Source organism: Rhea americana, unplaced genomic scaffold (assembly GCF_003343005.1).
Source record: "Rhea americana isolate MKP2758 unplaced genomic scaffold, rheAme1 scaffold_181, whole genome shotgun sequence".
Lineage (NCBI taxonomy): Eukaryota > Metazoa > Chordata > Aves > Rheiformes > Rheidae > Rhea > Rhea americana.
The window spans coordinates 449434-468826 of NW_028185939.1; the positions used below are offsets into that span (position 1 = coordinate 449434).

The 19393-nt window shown below is 37.0% G+C and overlaps 2 protein-coding genes across 2 annotated transcripts; one reads left to right on the top strand and one right to left on the bottom strand.

Moving 5' to 3' along the window:
• Window positions 1-408: 408 nt before the first annotated feature.
• Window positions 409-13822, top strand: MEIOB (meiosis specific with OB-fold). The gene is made up of 13 exons (XM_085301994.1): window positions 409-477; window positions 4126-4183; window positions 5671-5802; window positions 6586-6658; window positions 7132-7327; window positions 7819-7919; window positions 9006-9058; window positions 9139-9234; window positions 10821-10922; window positions 11476-11629; window positions 11997-12180; window positions 12727-12813; window positions 13694-13822. Exons 1-13 carry the CDS (start codon window positions 409-411, stop codon window positions 13820-13822), a joined length of 1434 nt encoding a protein of 477 aa, XP_085158120.1.
• A 4261-nt stretch (window positions 13823-18083) lies between these two features.
• Window positions 18084-19370, bottom strand: FAHD1 (FAH domain containing oxaloacetate decarboxylase 1). The gene has a single exon (XM_085301933.1). It carries the CDS (start codon window positions 19244-19246, stop codon window positions 18575-18577), a length of 672 nt encoding a protein of 223 aa, XP_085158059.1. The 5' UTR covers window positions 19247-19370; the 3' UTR covers window positions 18084-18574.
• Between the last annotated feature and the right edge of the window lie 23 nt (window positions 19371-19393).

The window sequence follows — 19393 nt, forward strand, 5'->3', positions numbered from 1 at the left end:
AACTCAGTTAAGGTTGCAAGTCAACACTTTTTCTTCTGCACATAAATGGCCTTTTGTATATGAACAGTCTCCTTAAATTCAGTTGGACTTCCCAGAGAGAAGAAGGTGGGTAAATATTTTTCAGAAGCTCCTGCTAATAGTCATTTAATACTAAAACAAATCCCAGACATTTATTTAGGAAGCATAAGTAGAATAATAAAATTGTAGCTCTTACATATCGAAATACAAACAATAAGGAATTTGCCACTTCAGAAGGCTTGAAATGTTTTTTTCATTGAAGACAAACACTATGTATGTCAAAACGTTTGTGTTTAAAAAATAACTTCTGTCATTTTAGCTATGAGTAGTTYTAAGAGATTTGTTACGATTTTATAATCTAAATTAGTTTTCTCAAATTACAGATAAAGAATGGCTTATTTCAGTTCAACACGGGACTTTGTTGCACTTTCAGATCTGCATCCAAATCTTGCTCGCCCTGTAGGTCTCAATGACATGGTACTTTTGTTCTCAAATGAAATTGTATATGATTGTATTATATTACTGCAAAATTATGTAATTGACATGTATTTAGATACTAATAGCATTAGTATAATTGTTAGATATAAACTACCTTCCCTTCTTTGTGTATAAACCAACAAAATGAAAATTGATKCTGTTATTGTCCATAGTGTGTGGATACCACAACTATAGATATTGACTGGACAGTTCAATGCCTGAAAGTATCAGAGGCTTCTTTGTAATGTTTTAAATGCRTGCTGAATTAGTAAAAGCATGTACAGAGTCAGCATTATGTAGGCACAATACATCTGTAACCTACAATAGTCTTTCAGTACAAGCTATGAAGATAAGGCCCAATCCTGCAGTCTTTACTTGTGTGCTTAATTCCACTAAGTGAAATAATGTAGTCCTTAATTATTCAAACAAAACTCTTATTGAATACTATGGTGTTTGGACTGTATAAAAATCTCACAATTGCATATCAATTGGGATTATTGCTGTTTCTTTATTTAGAACCAAAAAAGATACTGTACAGTTGTCAAGCTATAAAGAGCTAAGAATTTTCTTGTGGGAGCATAGGAGAGTGGGATGAAAGTAAAAGTTTAAACTTAAAGTAGAAATTTACAAAATGTGAACTTCAGCAGCAAAATTCTGTACTGGTTGGTTTTATATGTATATTTGGATATGCCTGCATGCATAAGTATTAGTTTTTCTTGTTGTCCTGATTTGAGTGAGGATTATCCTCATTAGAATAAGAGTTGGAGCATGGGGTGCACAGTGTAACTCAGTATTTTTCTCTTTTGTGTTTTAGATCAAAAACAGGAAGTCTTGGGGCCCCAAATTTTTCATTCTTTTCTCTTCAAGATTATGTTTTAATATGGGAGGGAGAAGGCTATGTTATTCCACTCTTGTATAGCCCGCCAATGATAACATGTCTTTCAAGTGTTCAGTGCTGCTGGGACTAGGAGCTGGGAGAACAAAACGGAGAGGCTACATTTCCACATGGATGGACTGCAAGCTATGGTGTGGTGTTATAACYGTGTCTCTCCATAGAACTTGAAGTAGATGCACAAAGTGGGGCTGTATGTCCTAATGCCTTGTAAAGAGAGTTGCAAACAAGGAATTTTCCTGTTCCCACAGCTTTTTATTTGGGAGGGATAMAACTTGGCCCTCTATCCTTATTTATTTTAAACAATAACAGAAAAATCACAGAGAAGGGATGAACTAGGAAAGGAAGTTTTACACACACTCACAAAAGTATTGTATATTCTTCCCAACTTCTTATAAACTTCTGGTCTTCAGCAAAGTTCGATTAAATATTTCTTCACAGTTATTCCCAAATACAGTGTTCCATTAACTTGGTTAAAATGTTTAATTCTACAAATAAAACTAATTYTGAATATTGCAACTAGCAACACATAGTAAATGAAGTATTTTTGTATAAAAGCAGCTCCCTAGTTTCTGGTGATAGATTGAGCAGTATGCATTTAGGACGTTAAAATAGGTGTGTATACATTATTCTAAGTATCTAAATGTCATAGTATTTATTTTGCACTTTATTTTTTAAAAGACAGTGAAATAGATCAAAGTCTAAGAAATCTGCAGTGTCTTAATGCTGTAGCCTGATGATTTGGTTGAGTGGCCTTAAGCAATGCTCTTTGCCAAAAAAGGCAATATGGCCTTGTCCAAAGCAAATGTTCCACTCCTCCTCTTTCAGTKGAACTGGTGCTTGTGTAGTTGCAGAGTAAGCTGATCAAGGAAATGATTTCTCTGGAARTTTTTCTATCTCCTGTCCTCCAAAAATAGTTCTCAGCTATACTGCCTCCTTCAGCCAGCTTGCCATGCTGGCTTAGTGCTGCCACAGGGGAGGTAAATATRTTTACAACAGGGAAAAGGGAGATCTCTTTTGGAAATTGCAGATTTACAGCAGCTTAATTCAYGTGAAAAGTCATCCTAAATTTCAGTTCTTCTACCAGTGGGGAGAGTGGGGAGATACAGGGTGTATTGGAATCTGGTTTAATTGAAAGGAACTTTTTGTTTAAGAATCAAAACCAAAAAAAAGAGAAAAATAAAATCCTAATCTAGATCACTGTATGTTGCTGACAGATAGAAAATATCCTATGTAAGGAAGAGTCAAAGAACTGCTTTATACTGTTGTACATGTTTTTCCTTTTAATGAATTCATTCAAATCACTAGGGTAAGACAGCTACCTTGCTCCATCTAGTGACTGAAAGTAAACTGGAAACACAAGATCTAATTTTTGAGCACACTTGAATACAGCATAGCTTCAGGGAATCAGTTGGGTTGCTCTGTTCTRTGAATGGGTGTAAAATTCAGTCTGTGCTGATTATTAAATTGCTGCAATTGCATCTGACAAATYGACTTCTGTGATTCCCATACTGGAACAGGAAAATGAGGGAATACTGCAAGTAAGTGTGTACATGAAGTGGAAGAGACRTGATGTGCTGCTTTTTTTGTTTGTTTTTTAAGTATCTGTATTCACAGTGTATGCTTTATGGCTCCTGGAAGGACCATTGGGAATTTAGAGCAATTAGGGTAATCTGATGAGGAATACATTTATGATRCAGGTTTGTGGAAGAGGAAACTATCTCCATAGCCTCAGGACTTCATCTCTCAACTTCTGTTGTTACACGATACCAGATTCTCCTTCGAGTCCTCTTTATGATACCGTCTTTCACTGTTCTTAAATTCTCAAATCAACACTGTTGTGCTGTTCTCTCATGCTGGAGAGGACCTTTGTTTAACAAATATATTCCACAGGGCTACATGTTGTTCTATGTCAACACTCTAAAGCACCACACTTCTATAATCCTTACAGAAATTGTTAATAGCTAGGCTTATGGTGCACTGAAGCTGCTGCTTGTCGTTCTCCTCTTCCRCACTCCTATGGTGTTACTTGCTGTTCTAGCGCTTGAACTGTAAGCTGGATGTGGTGTAGGCCTTCATTCTTCCTGTGTGTTTGTTCCTAGTACTTCTGTTCCACAGTTGAACTGAAGTGCTRTCGCATAATAAATAAAGGTTTAGCAGAACAGAGAGTAAAATTAATTTTGTCTTGAGTTATYCAAAAGCTTGTTGCCTAAGCTCCTTTTGTAATTAACTGAGAGGTAACAAGAAAGAGGCACCTTTAAAAATGTGTTGCGTAGGCATGGACGGGATGTACAGATGTATGTTTTTCAATGTTGGCGGCCCGGGAAACCTAGATACTCAACTTTGATATTAATCCTGTCCAGATTTTTCATAGTAGATTTAAGATCTGAGACCTGTATACAGAGCATGAAAGGACCTTAAATGTTTATGCCTACCTGAGGAGAGAATGCCCCAGGAGAGCCAAAACTGAATGTTTTTGGGTGAAGTTGGTACCCTCCAATTGTCTTTGCAACCAGAAATATTTGCATCTCTCTCTTTCAATATTTTAGTCACTTTTTAAAATTGAATGTTTTATGTTTTAGCCTTTAGTTCATAAGATATTGCGGAATAAATAGATTAAAATGATTACCAGTCAGAAATATGTTTATTATCATCAGTAGAGTACAAGTCCATGAAATCTAATTTATTATATACATCTGTGTTTAATATTTGTATTCTATAATCTCTTTATTTTTTAGAATGTAATCGGTGTGGTTATTGGGAAAACAGATGTCAGAGGCTTTCCAGACAGAAAAAGTAGAGTCCTTTTTAAATGTCTTTCTTCATTTTCTCACGCAGTGTAGCTTGGCATGTATGACTGAATCTAATATTTAAATGATAAGCAGACTTCTTACTGCAAAATSTATGGGATAGAAATGTGCAAACAAAATTTCCAGGTTGGGAGAGGAAAAGCAGCAGRGAAGAGCAGTATTAGTTTGGCCAAACCTTATCAATTAGAATTTGTTTTGAAGAACTCCAGCATGGAAGTGTTTCAGACCCAGATTTTTATAATTCAGCCTCAGGGTCTGAAGAAGATGGTACCAATTTGAACCCACATTTAATATAAATACTTCTGGATTTGATTCTAGTCTCTTCATATTCTTTCTTAAAACAGAAATGTTAAGGGGATGTTTTGAGGAATGAAACAAATAAGTAATTTCTGGTCTGAGTAGCACCAGATTCATATTATTGCATACTCCTAAAGAAAAAAAATKGAAATAATATATTGTTAATATGACATGTTAAATCCTACATTGATACAATTGGAAATTCAAGTTATATGTCTACAGTTGGATGACACAGGCACTGTTAGGAAGCATTTCCCGCTATGGAGCCTAATTTCAGCTCTGTGTCAAGGGCTCAGCTTTTCTGTGTGTATTGCGATCTTGTTCAGCCTGTTCTTATGGTGAATTTTTGGAAGAAGGTCGTCTTGTTTTCACCAGAAATAACTCTATAGTCTGAAAATCCAGTGGTTTCATACTTATGCCTCCATGTAACTAGTCGGATTATGCTTACTMTATGCAGATCCACTCTATAGGTTTCACTGATAACTAAAAAATAACACTTTGCATAATGCAGTATGATGCATGGAGTGCTCTTTTTTTTTTAATTAGCTGGAAGAGAAAGGGGAGCACAATGTTTTTAAGCCACACTGATAGGCTCTTGATCATGAGCTTTTCATGTGGCCAGAAACACCTTGTTTTATTCTGTTAAATCCTGTAGTACTATCTAGACAGTGATATGTCCAGAGATGTAAGTCACCATGTTCTGTTCATACATGCCAAGCCATCTAAAGATGGCCTACCTACTAGAAAATTTGGCCTAATATATACATTTGTTCATATTGTTCTCTAATTTCTTAGTGCTGTTTATATATTTGTCTGTGATTGTGTGATAGATGATGATTGTCTACTGTGCATGTAGCATTGTATAGTTGTTTTACTTCTCTAGCATTAGATCTGTAGTTTGTATGATGTTGCCTAAAGTTAAGTGATACATATTCATTAATAAGGTCATACAGGTACAACTACTTCATAATTTGTAATGATCCCYATTCATGAACAGCAGTGTGTTTACTGAAAAATCTGCTGACCTCTAGTGGTACTCACGAGTGCATGGGTAGCATGTTCTTTAATGCTTTACATTTATGGCAAGATCTAGCCTCATAATAATAATTTTATTATATATTCTAGATCAAAACCAAGTCATGCTAATAAATTTTAATAGCACTGTTCTTTTTGCAGACATTGGATCTGAAAGATACACCTTCAGTTTTACTATTCGTGATTCACCAACTTATTTTATAAATGTAAATTCTTGGGGCAGAGAAGACTATATCAGATCACTTTCAGAAAGCTTTAGAGTTGGTGACTGTGGTAAGCTGGAGTTTTCTTTTTAACATGTTTCTGTTTGAATATGTCTTTTTTCCAGTAAATCAGTGTTATGCATTTGTGGTTTTACKGTATTTTTCTCCAAGGACTCAGAAAACAATCTAATTGGAAACAAGTTGTTCAGTTATGTTAAGTATAAAGAGGAAAGGAATAAGATTTCTATAATTTAGATTCAAAACCAGTACATATGTCAACAAAAAGACTATATATAAATCCTTCAGGTGCTGCCACCCAGAACTTTATAGTTAGTTGATATAAATTCTTACATTATAATCAGTTCTTAYAAATTGTGAAAAATAAATTCTGTTAAGTGATTCAATGTTTGTGTCTCATTTAGTTACTACAATTGTTTATAATGATAAAACAAAAATTCACTAGTCTTGTATTTATTTACTGTCTGTGCTTTTATCTCTCTCAGCTAATAAGAATGCTGCTGCTTATTGATGTTGGATCAGAGTGTTTGAATGATACTCATGACTATGAAGAATTTATACATTAGAACTGTGTCAGTTTGTTTCCATTAAATGTTTTGAGGACTCCTGTGGGACTTTGGTTATAATATCAGCTCTCTGGACAGTTGCATTTTCCACTGTGAAAACATTGACCAGTAGTTATTGTGTCTACTGCACGAACATGTGCATACATACTTTTTCCCCTGTCCAACCTGGAGAATAACCATTTTGCAAAACTGCTTCTCTTCATATCTACGTATCTCTTTATATAGCTATATTCAGTTTTCTAATGTTACTCATCAATGTTTTGTTTTAGTTACAATTGAAAATCCTTTAGTTCAGACGAAGGAAACAGAAAGGGAAGAAAAGTTCAACCCTGTAACTCCTAGGTAAATTTAAAGCATAGACTGGAATTTTTTTCCAGAAAGATCACGGTTAATATTTTCTTTAATTCTCAGCTGACTATAGCATCATGCTACTGGTAGGAGTATTTGGTTGTCACCGTGCTACACTAGTGATGGTGTAATTCAGCATTTTGCAAATGTTGCATTACATGAATTGGATACAACAAAGTAAAAATTATTTGGTAAAAGCTGAAAGATTTACAAATATGTGTTGTATATTGCAGCCAATTCATGCTGCCTTTTCAATACTGATCAAGTATAAATGTACAATAATTAGTTTTTCTTGAGGAAATTTCTAAAGTTATTTTACAAATTTATAAACTAATTCAAACTTTTCAGTATTTTTAGTGCAAATCATAAAATATTCCTTTGTGAACTGAATTAATATTTTGCACTTTGTTAATAAATTGGTAAGTGAAATATTGATTGATGTGATTTGTTTTRTATATACTATCTAGTTCCTACAAATTACTGATCAGTGAAAATCATTCGGTGGTCAAAACTTGTTCCTCTTATGAAATGGACACCAGCCTACTTTCTCTGTTGCATTTGCCTGTCAAGGACCCTCAGGATTATTATTCACTGGGTGACATCATTGCAAATGGACAAAGCCTCAATGGAAGAATCCTTAATTTACTTGCAGCTGTAATGTCAGTAAGTTAAGGGGCCACAAGAAAATAAAGAAAGAGTTTTTCTTAACTGTAGTGTGGGTAACTCAATTGAGTTAAGTGTGAATATGGATTTCTGGATTCATATTGGACAAAAATTAATATTTCTTGTTTGTTTGTTTAGATCGGCTGTCATTTTGGTTGAGTTACAATAATCATATAAGCTACTTAAGATTTTCATAAACAAGGTGTAGGGGGAAATTAAGGGAATAGAAATGTCCTGAATTAGTTATCTTTTTGAAATCATGCATATCAGACAACATTTTATATAGAGACAGGTTTGCAGTGCATACCTTGCAAATATGTAAATTTTTTAGATGAAGTGTGTCTCTTTCTCTTGAAGTAAAATTACTATTAAACTTCCTTCTTTTGGTGGAGTATAGTGTTTTTTTCARCTATTCTGTTTTCTAGTTCATCACTTTTATTCTGCTAAACATTCTTTAGAAGAAGAGTGACTGCTTGTTTTACTTTTTAAAGGTTGGAGAGCCAAAGTATTTTATCACTCCAGACAAAAGAAAAGGTCAGAGGTGTGAAGTAAAGCTGTATGATGAAACAGAGATGTCTTTTCCAATAGTATGGTAAAATGTATTTTAATTCACTAAAAATACATCAATTAATGCAAGAGTRGGTAAAGAAATCGTATTTCAAGTATTGCTTTAGTATTGTCTTTAAATATATTGTTCTTTGAAGCAGCAATATTGATTAAACAGAGACTTGAATTCAGTAGAAAGGCCTTGGATATATTACTTAGCTGTGATACAGAGCTATATATTTTAGGAGTTCTCAAAAGCAGACTATAGACAGTGTTACTGTAGTCACCATAAACAATGGCTCTTGCTCATGAAGCTATAGATAGAGGCAGAGATTCAGGAAATTCTTAAGGAATGATGTTGTGAGGATATTTCAGARGCTATCAGTTAGGAGGTGTGTGGTAGATGAAAAGCAAATACTTGAAATCTTTTTCCAAGAATTAAAAAAACAAAACAAAAACCCACTCCCCCCACCCCCGCACACACACACACACACCTGTTTTGGCAGTATTTTGTCATCTTTCCAAATTTACAGGAACTGAATAAGATTTTGTCAAGGGGTCTAACCATCAATTATTATTTCTGAGGGATACCACTGGTCTCAATCTAGTTTCATCACCCACAGTTACAAGGATTCCAGTATCGGAAAGCTGGCTGAACATCTGGACTAGTGATYGTGAGCAATGAGCTAGTTCCTGCAGAAAAGATTCAGATGATAAGCAGTTATTTTTACTCTGATTTGCTCTAGTTAGAAATTTCTTTTTTCAAAGCTCTGAAATAGACACATTATTTTTCCAGGTATATGCYGCATTTAATCATTTTGAACAACTTACAGTGCTTTATTTTATCCTACTTGGCATGGGATAAGATAGGGACTGTATTAGGTCGGTCGTAAATGCATACCGACAGGGTGCAAAGTAGACAGCTTTGGATATACACAGCATTTCAGTTGAATGTGTGTATAACAAGGGGATACTGTCACTCTAACCAATTAATTATAAGTGTATTATTTAGTAGTTTGAAGGCAGGTGAGATTAATACTCCTTAGTGGYATAAAAGCTAGTTTGTATCATTTTTCAGATATGTTCACTGCTGTTTCAAAATATTTTGACTGACTGCCTTTTTTTAATTTAGTTGGGATAATGAATCTATCCAGCTTGCACAAAGTTGGATTCCACGAGAAACAGGTATCATTTTCTGGTTTTGATATTTTTGCTGTAGTTCTTAATATGATACTAAAGTAACAAAAACTTGTTTTTTTGCTTAGTAATATTTGCATCAGATGTGAGAATAAATTTTGACAAATTTAGAAACTGTATGACTGCAACTGTGATATCAAAAACCATTATTACAACTAATCCAGGTAAGACCTGTTAAGTGTKTTTTGCTGTAATGCAGAATGCATGAATGAATCAATAGGAGGTCTGATTTGTTCTCTGCCTGCCTCAGATAACTTTCTGCCTTCTTGCCTGCCTCAATTTGAGCACTGTATAGTTAACAGTTTTGTTTTCTTCTGTTTTCTCCGTTGGGTCTGGAACATCAACTTAATACCTTTTTGGTTAAATGCATGGACCAGATTGTCCTCAGAATTTCACGTGCGTCTTCTTTGAACCTAACGCTAAATGTGTGCTTTTGAGAATGCAGAATTTGGCCAATCGTATCTGTGCATAGAGATACATAAAAATTCTGTTTAACTTTTTTTTTTTTTTTTTTTTTTTGAAATTAATAATTTTTAAACTGGAGTGTAGCAAGCCATGTTGGTACCCTCCCATACATGATAATTGGCACTAGGGTGGCTTAACTGATACTATTATTTTTTTTTTTTTTTTTTTTTTAAGGCGCCCAAGTGCCTAATCTCGTAATAGCTGTCTGCTTGTGAGTCACCTGCACCATTTGGCAACACTTTCTGTGGTTTTTGTCTCATACAAATGTGAATGGGACAGACTAAAGGTCCCTCTTGCCCAGTATCCTTTCTCTAGATAGCAGTTATCAAARGAGAATGGGCATAGTTCAAACAGAAAGATACTTCCTTGATTTTCCCATTCAAYTTGTTAACAGTTTGTGCCTCAAGGACCTGCCAAACTATAGATTGCATCTTTAATAATTAACAGTCTTTAATGGAATTACTTGAATGAATTGATCTGACTTTCTAAAAACATGTAAACTTCTTGCACACAGAATACTCTGGTCAATACATTTCACAGCTTAGCAGTGCTATGTGGAAAAAATACTTTCATTTATTTTGTACTTGTCGTGTTGATTTCGTTCATACAGAATTTTTAGAAACAGTAAACAGTAACTCCCTATTCATCTTTACCTTGCTGTTCACGAATGAATACACTTATATCATATACAACTCAGTTATTGCTGTGTGAAACAAAGATTCCTAGTTTATTTAGTCACTCCTTGTATGGAAATAACTCCAAAGTTTTGATCATCCCTTCCTTGTGCTCTTTTTCTACTTCTCATATGTTCCTATTTAAGATGGGGGAACTAGAATGACACAGCATATTCAAGATGCGGATGTGCAATGATTTTACGCCRTGTAACCTTTCATTCACTGATCTCAGGTGAAGAGGTTGGGCCASCCTTTAGATACTCTAATAAGCTGGTCTAAAGCTGTCCTTCAGCTTTCCYGTGTTCTCTGAGACAGTATAATGATGCATCATTGATAATGGGTCAGTTGTTYATATTTTTAATGTAAATTTCCCCATACTACAGAAGAGGCAGTCAGTTACTCAATGATCAATGCTTTTGATTTCCCTGCTTTTTGTTCCATGCCTTTGAAGCATTTCCTGAGTATTCCGTGTAAGAAAAAAAGAATCCCTTGGCTAATTGCAAGAGACATAATATCGGTACTACCAGAATAACAAAGTTGTAGAACATAATTATTTTATCATTTTGAAAAGATATATATGTTCATATCTTTTTTAAAATATATTTTTCAAGACACAGCAGAAGCAAATATTCTCTTCAGCTTCCTAAAAGAGAGTGCACAGTCAGGAGCTTTGCACAATAAAATGGAGGAGCAATCAAAAGAATCCACTAACTGTAAGGAAGGGTTCAGGTGCTTTGATTTCATACGGTGGTACAAGTGTACTATTATGGTGCACTTAAAATTTCAATTTCTTATTTCTTGTGTTTATAGAAACAAAACTAAAGTATTCCCTGGCCAAATACTTAAGATTTGGACTGTTACTGGACTATCCATAATATTATCAGTTATGTATTTTCAGGCTTTGTGATTATGCCATCTTGCAGCCTGTCTGACTTGATCTTTGTGGCTTGTATAAATAAGAAAAAAAAAAGATAAAAAGTTTTAGTCAAAAATTTATTGGGGGAGTAAAGATTAAATATTAGGTATTTTCCTGATTTGACTTATCTTTTGTTTTGTTGTTGTTGTTGTTGTTTTTTTTTTTTTCTTTTTTTTTGTTCCCAAATCATAAGCCTGCTCTAAAAGGAGAGTACCTGGAGGCTTTTCTGGTGCTTTAAATCAAATCCTCTCCTTTTTATTAACCTTAAATCCTTTTGTTCTTGCTGCTGTTGTTGCTATTCTATGATGTTTCTTTCACAGACACACTTAATGTGTCATTTTAACTTTTAGTGGAGACTATAGTTGATGTTTATACTGTGGAACAGCTGAAAGTAAAAGCTTTACAGAATGATGGGAAACTTGAACCTGTCTATGGCATTATTTATGGCTACATTTCTACACTGGACATTGATAATGATGCATCTAAAGTTATTCGCAACAGATGGTAAACAACTGCTTGTTTTAAATTTGTATTAAAATATTTTTATCCTTTTTTTCCTCTGACCCAAATTAGATTGAACAATATTTTAGTCTAGTTCCGGAAAAGAAATAGTAAGACTGCTCTGGGTAATGCTCTGTGAGTATCTGTTGCATAGTTTCAGAAGGAGAAAGGAGAAGTAGTTGGGTTTTTGAAGGACTTGCTCTTTCTGGTCCTAGGGGAGAGAAGAAAGACCATTTTGTCTTAGGTGGACTTTGAGTGTAGAAGATGAAGAACTTTGTCGAAGGGTCCCTTGGGAAGTCTCAAATTCTAGAAAACAGTTTCAAACAATGAACAATTGCTTATGTGTTTTAATTGTCTGCGTGTCTTTCAGTTCAACGTGCCGTTGTGTAGTGAATGAAATGTCAAACACATGCATTTTCTGTGGTGATATCTCTTCAGACTCAAAGTCAACTTTTACAAGCTTTGACATACTCGTTGATCTGTCAGATCATACAGGGACTCTTTATTCTTGTTACCTCTCTGACTGTGTAGCTGAGGAAACATTAGGCTGCACAGTAAGTAGAAGCAAATTAGGGGTTTTTTTGATCTGAGCTGTGAAGTATGATGAAAATTATATAAATATACCTGAATGTACTCTCTATATGTGTGTATATGTACAATGTTTTTTAAAAATGGTGTATGTATGAATATATGTTTGTATACATTCATACACACACACACACATATATATATACTCACACACATACACATTTTTTAGCCAGTCAAAAAGAGTCAATCRATGCTAATAAGAAGAAACACATTAAATGTAAGAGTAAATAGCCTATTAAAAACATCAGTTTGTTTTAATTAATTTCTACTTTTCTGAGAACATAGTTGGTATTCCCTAACTTTGATTCTCAAACACTCTGCAGTTTATTGTGATCAATCTGACTGTCTTGGTATGTTTATCACACCAACCACTGTGCTAAAAGAAAAAAAAATACAGTTTAGAAATGTATTAAAATGAGTGGGATGCTCTTTTCATCATCATTTTGTTCTGGAGATGTTTACAGCTATATGCTGAAGAACTGTTCTGTGCTATCATGTCATGTCCTTAATAGGTCCATGAGTTCCTAACTCTAACAGAAGACAAGAAGACTGCATTGAAATGGCACCTTCTTTTGGAACGAAGCAAGATTTATTTTAAAGTTAGTATTTAATATTGTTCTAAAACAATGGATGTTTCCAGTTAGGCAGTATATTTAATATTGAAAAATTGCATGCCAGTTCTACTGGAATTTTAAAAATAAGCTTTAATTTTTGTATATATTCTGAATATTCCAAGCAAACATTCTATAATATAATTTAAACAGCAGATGGTTTCTCTGCAGGATCAGATTTGTAGGCCCCTTTCAGGCAAACTATGGAAGACGCAAACAGCTTCTTGTCAATACTGCTTGAGGCACTGATCTTGCAAAACCTTGTATAAAATATAATTGAAGTCACTGATTTCTAGGGCTGTAGTGGTCAAATGGTCAAAGTTAACAGTGATTGCAAGAATAAGGCTCAGTCAATATTTTTTAACATACTGTGTAGAATATAGGGTTACCTAAATGTATTTATTATTTAGTTACCCGTTTCTGCCCTTTTAAATTTGTATTTTTAGAGGTAATATGGTGAGATATTGCTAAATTTGCACTCGTCCTTGAAGCGAAAACAGTATTAGATTCACATACCTGGAGAAATTGTTATTAATAGTAATCTGCTATTATTTGCAATATTCTTGCCTTTTTCTTTTCTCTCTCTCTTTTTTTTTGCCCATTTTAGGACAACTTWAAACTGACTCCCATTTTTAAACTTACCCTTCTTACAAAAATCRTCTTACTCTTCCGTCTCTTTTATCCCTATTTCCAGTAAAATTTAACTTCATTTTACTTCATAGTGACAGGCATATAACATTAAATATGKATATTTATGTATAAAATAATATATGTGTAACCGTATATGTTAATTAAACATGCTATGTGGTGTTTGTAAATAATAAAATTCAAAGTACTTTATAGCAATGAAACAACTTAATTTTTACAGCTTACTTTGTCACCCAGTTGGAGAACTGGATTGAAAGTGAATGTACTTTCGTGTAAACTGGCAGACCCTATAGAGGCAAGTCAGAGCTTGTTGCAAAAAGGAAAAAGATTACACTATATGTCTTGTTAACAGCTGGAGAAAAGGTTGTTTCTTCACTGTGTTATTAGAGATAGAACACTGTTGTCATTGTATTTTGCTAAGTATGTTCTGATGATAGAGAAGGAATATACATTGCTAATCCTCTTGAGTGTGCTTCTGTATTGATGTTTTTTAGATAATTGCACTTTTAAAAGCTTACTAGGGCCTTAGTTGAAAGAAAGTTAATTCTGCTAAATGAAACCCTTTAGAACTGAGAGGGAAGCTTTCTTCATTCATTTAAAAATATATTTGAAAAATTCAGAAACAAGTAGTACAAGACAGATCTCTAGAGCTTCTATGTTTTTGACTGCCTTGCTACATCTGTGTTACTTCAGAAAATAAAGACCGACTTTCAACACTGCCTGTGTTTGTGGTGTATGTTGGTGAGCCAAATATAGAACTTCGGGCACCTGCAGAGGCATGGAAAGAGCCATGATTTTTGCAAGGTTGCTTTTCTTTAGGGCAGACTAGGTCTTACAGGACCACGGTAATCAATTACAGGGGACCTTTGGCAACCAAATGATCAAGCTAAGGTGACAGAGGAGAAAGGGCTTTTCTTCACCAGGATAGTTGTTCTTACCTGAATATAAAGAACCCCTGTATGCACATGTTGGTCTTCTCCATTGTTTTTTTTTAATCTATTTCTGCCCTTAGCTTCCTCTGCAGCTGGTGGATTTTCTGCATTCACCAGTCCCCACCTTTTGAGCATATTAGGACTTGGCCTTTTTCAAACTGTGGGAAGATGTTGCTGCCGTTCTTTTGGCAAGTACTGGTTGGGGTAGAATGCCTTAAAAACCTCTCAGTTATCCCTGGTATGCTACCTACCCATTAAAGCACCAAGGCAAAAAGAGCTCCAGAAACAGTGAATTCTGACAAGCAACATAGAAGAATTGTAGCCCCTTACTCTTGTGAGCGGGAACATGGAATTAAATGTACAAATTGTATATTGCTAATGGGTCATTTTGTCTCTGCTGTTGCAGCAATAAACAGCTTTAGAATATTAGCTGTTACAGCTGGAAAATGTTGAAGTGAATCTTTTCAGTAATTTTGATTACAACTCAGCTTTGCAATCAATACACAGTGCTTAATACCAAATTGCCAGTGGTGTGCTGTTGCAGTAGACAGAAATGTTTGACAGAGCACATTATAAAGAAGGCTGCAGAAAGTGAATTTAGTCCTTTCTCTCCCAGAATTATTCACCMAAATGTCTCTGTCCAGCCCTGCTTGTCAGAGAGTTGCACACCAAATTCAGAGAACAGCTYTCTCACTCACAGAGGCAGGCTCAAATTAAGGCACATTTTGACTTCCAGGAGTCAGAGGCTGTTCTGCTCAGATTTAATGGCTGTTTGTTTTAGTTGGCCTGAGYTCTTTAGCCTTCCTTTAGATAAAATCTGAATTAGGTTCAGAGCATTTAGTGATTACAAAGCCTCATCACAAAAAACTTTTGCAGGTGCTTTAAGCCATTAGCTTAAACCACACTATAGGGAACTGAAATGGATATGTTTGCAGGATCAATACCAAGGTGTTGCATTGGTTTGCAGTGATGTACTACAAATGCATGCAGCTGGAGAAATGAATTGATAGAAAATCTTCTGTTTTTCGTATGCAACATATTCTGTTTTCTTTTATCATATGAAATACAGTTTACTGGGCCTTCTGCTCTTTCATGGGCTACAGTAATTTCTTCTGTATATGGTCTTCAAAAGTACTTTTTAAAACAAAACTTTTTTCCCARTGGTTATTGAGATCTGGCTCCAACAAATGGAAGCATTCAACTTYGGTGCTTACAAGCAGGTAACAAAATAATCCATCTGTTTTTGTTAGAAATTGGACTGCTCTGTGCAACCTTTGAAAATGGTAAGTTTTGATGCTTATGGTGGGGGGAGTTTTTTTAAAAATTTATTTTACAACCTTGTCATTCCTTTGAATTTAAAGAGAACTCACTGTCATACAAACTGATATGACTGGTAGAGAGTGTTGAATCAGCTGGAGTTTGGAAATGGGAAAATGTTACACAGTATGGCTTTTTAACAGCTGGAAATATTTAAAAATTTCAACTATTGCACTGCATTATATAAGTAATGTTAAATGCTGCAGTTGTATTTTGTTAAAATATATTTAAATCTGTAAAAGACAAGACAAATTTACTGGTGATCTTTACCAATGAGCTTCTTTATTGATCTTTTGTATTATTTTACTTTTAAAAGAATATTTAAAGCTTGATTTAGAAAAAAAAAATCTGCCAGGCATCTGGTGTGCTTTGTGCTGCATTACATCCCTTGGAATGGGAAGGAAAGCAATTCTCATTTAATTTGTGTATTTGAAAAATGTATGAAGGAATCATGAAACCAATCTAAAAAGCAAACACCTTTTTATTGCAGAATACCCCAAGGAGAGAAATCCTTTCTGAAGCTGTAACTCTTGATTTACACATACATCTTTGATTTTATCTAGTGTGGATGAGTTTTAATTTTAAATTTTTTATTTAATTTTGTACTTTTCAGCCAAAGTTACTCTCCATGCTTGCTGGCCCACTGCTGCTCTGTTCCCAGGCCTCCTCTGGGGAAAACACAGCAATGTTCCCCGGTGCTTGTTTTCCCTCGGTGGAGCTCTGTGAGCCCTCCAGCTCAGCTGAGATACATGGCAGATTTATTACAAATAAGCAAGAGACGCCTTAGTCCTTTCCCTCACGCTTTTCATGTGGCTGTCTCCTGCCTCCCTGTGTCATGGAGTAGGTGTGCTTTCCTCTAGTAAGCAGCAGTGTGTACAGTGGGCAGTTTTTATTGGTTAACTCTGTAAAGGGAACTTGTTCCAAGGAGGAACAGCAGAAGGGCACAGTGTGTGTTTTCAGATAGAAAGCTGTTGAGTGCAACACCCCTGCACTCAGAAGCAGCATTTATTTCTGTGAACTGCTGCCATCCTAATCCAGAATCCACATGTGCTGCTCAACTTTTGGTCATTTATTCCAGATACACTGGTTTGCTGYGCAGCTGTTTGCAGTGGAGTAGTTCTATCCGCTGCTGTACCTCGTACCATCACAACTACCCTGTTCCCATCCATGACTAAGAATGCAAAGATGGTTTCAGTTTACAATGACATTTTGCTAGGTTAATTCAGGCYCTCCTTTTGCACCAATGAGAAGCAGTATTTTTTTTTTAAGTGCAAAAATATTTCTATTCATAAGCATACATCTTCTGTAATTAAAATTTAGGCTTAGGGTTCTAATCCTGCAACCACCGATGTGGATAAGGCTAATAATCCCTMTGGGTTGGCTGAAGTTTTCAAAGGTCAGTGCATGCCTAGGGTCTTTAGGATAGTGGCCTAAAGCTAATGTAATGATCAGCAAAAGAAGTGTTAACTACTTATATATAACTCCAAGTCATTCATATATGAGATTAATTTGCTAAATTTGTATATAAATAGCCCTTTAAATGACATCCTATATTTTAACTCTGATTTTCTTCCCCCCAACACGCAACAGACCTTGTCAACTGTTGAACATAATGATGTTTTCAGAAGAAACAAAGTCTGAAAAGTAGCTAGATTTTTCTTTTAAAGAGAGTTCCCTGGAGCATATATTTACAAAATGGAGGCCTGTTTTGGAAATGAAACCACGGAAAGCAACCCCCCCCGCCCCATGACAAGCGAATCAGTTCTTTGAGAAAGCTCTGCAAGTGTAATTTTCAAAATGATGGCAAACTCAAATGTTCCCAGTTAAAACCACTGGCTGTTCTACAGTSTTAGGGTTTGCTCGCTGTAATGATACGAACCTGTACAGCACTTTGCAAAGACACCTTTCCCGYGGTTTCCTGTGTTTCATCAGTTCTTTCCCATTCCAGCTCCCTAAGGAGGACAGTGAGTCAGTGCTGCTCCCCAGCACCCAGGAATACAGCACCTCCGCTGCTGCTGCTCACCCACGAGGCCCTGTGCAGCGCCCCAGCGTGCTAGCTGCTGGGACACACAGCTGCAAGCTCTTGAGTGCACAAGTCATGCTGCTGCTCTCCGAAAACTGCCATCTTGGATGAATTCTAGTCTTCAGGTTAAACTTTTGTTTTCTTTTGCACGCTTTCTTGCTACTTTTGTGYCCCTGTGGTAGAAACTGGGGACTGCGTGTGTGGGGAACCTAAGGCCCAGTATTAGTTGGCCTGACTTTCAGATGTACCTGTGAGCCAGGACATGGATGTTTTCCAAATAGGGAGCACGTGACAAAGCACTGCGCAGACAGCTGCAGCCCCAGAACACTTTCCACACATTACCATTTTAATGTTTTAATTTTTATTTGAAGGTGAAACATTGGCAAAGCTCAAAATATCAGTAGAATGGAAGGGGAAACATAGTGACAGCCACCCCGCTGCTGCCTTTTCTACCCTATTTTMATTTCTCCAGCTCCTTTACAGCTGTATGGCACGTTGTCTGCACAGAAAGCTCCCAACTGCAGTTTAGGTATTAACCAGCTCCTTGAGGCTGGTCTGGACTCCTGGCCTGACCTCAGTTAAGCAATCAACCCCCTCWGCAGATTCACAGCCTCAGAGGAAGCCTCTGTGGACATGGGGGCTGTTTCAGTCAAAGGCCTTCAGAGCTCATAGGCTACGTATTTTTGATGCCTGATGGTCAGCTGGACACTTGGGCCACAGAAGTGTTTAACATCCAGGGCAGCAGACATGCCTGCATGTCTTTTCATTCACCAGCCATTCCCTAAAGTGCTTCTSGCTGTGCAGAGCGGGGTCGCAGTGAGGGTCTTGGTTAGGATGGACGTGTTTGCTGTGCCACCTTGAACCGCATGGACAGGATGTCACTTATCCCAGCCTCTATCTCATCGTTTACCTGCAGAGATCCAACTCCTTTGGGAGACCCTGTCAGAATCAAGTCCCCTTCTTCCAAGGTGACAATTTCACTGATGTAGCTGATCAGGTAGGGGATGGAGAAGATCATAGAGGAGGTCTCCCCCTCCTGCCTCAGCTTTCCATTCACCTTGAGCCAGATCTTCAGCTTGTGAGGGTCYGGGATCCTATCCTTGGGCACGAAGTCGCTGACGGGGCAGGACGTACTGAAGCCCTTGGCCAAGGTCCAGGGCAGCCCCTTCTTTTTGCACTCCTCCTGGGTGTCCCTGGCGGTCATGTCCAAGCACAGGGCATAGCCCGCGACGTGCTCCATCGCGGCCTCCTGGGGCACGGCCTGCGCCCTCTTCCCGATCACCACCCCCAGCTCCACCTCGTGGTGCAGGTTGCTGCAGTAGTAGGGCCGCAGGACGGGCGAGCCTTCGCGCACGTAGGCCGAGGAAGGCTTGAGGAAGAAGAGGGGCTCCCGGGGCAGCGCGCTGCCCATCTCCTTGGCGTGCTCCGCGTAGTTCCTCCCCACGCAGACGATGTTCCTGCCCCACTCCCAGAAGCGGGCCAGCGGCTTGGAGGAGGCCATGGGCGCGGCGGGTCTCCKCCGCCGCCGGGGAGCGCGGGTGACCTTGGGGTGGCCTTGGCCGGGCCCGGAGCCCGCAGACGCCGCTCTCCGTCTGTCCGTGCGTCCGTGCGTCCGTCCGTGCGCGTGCGTGGACCCGCGGGCCGCCCT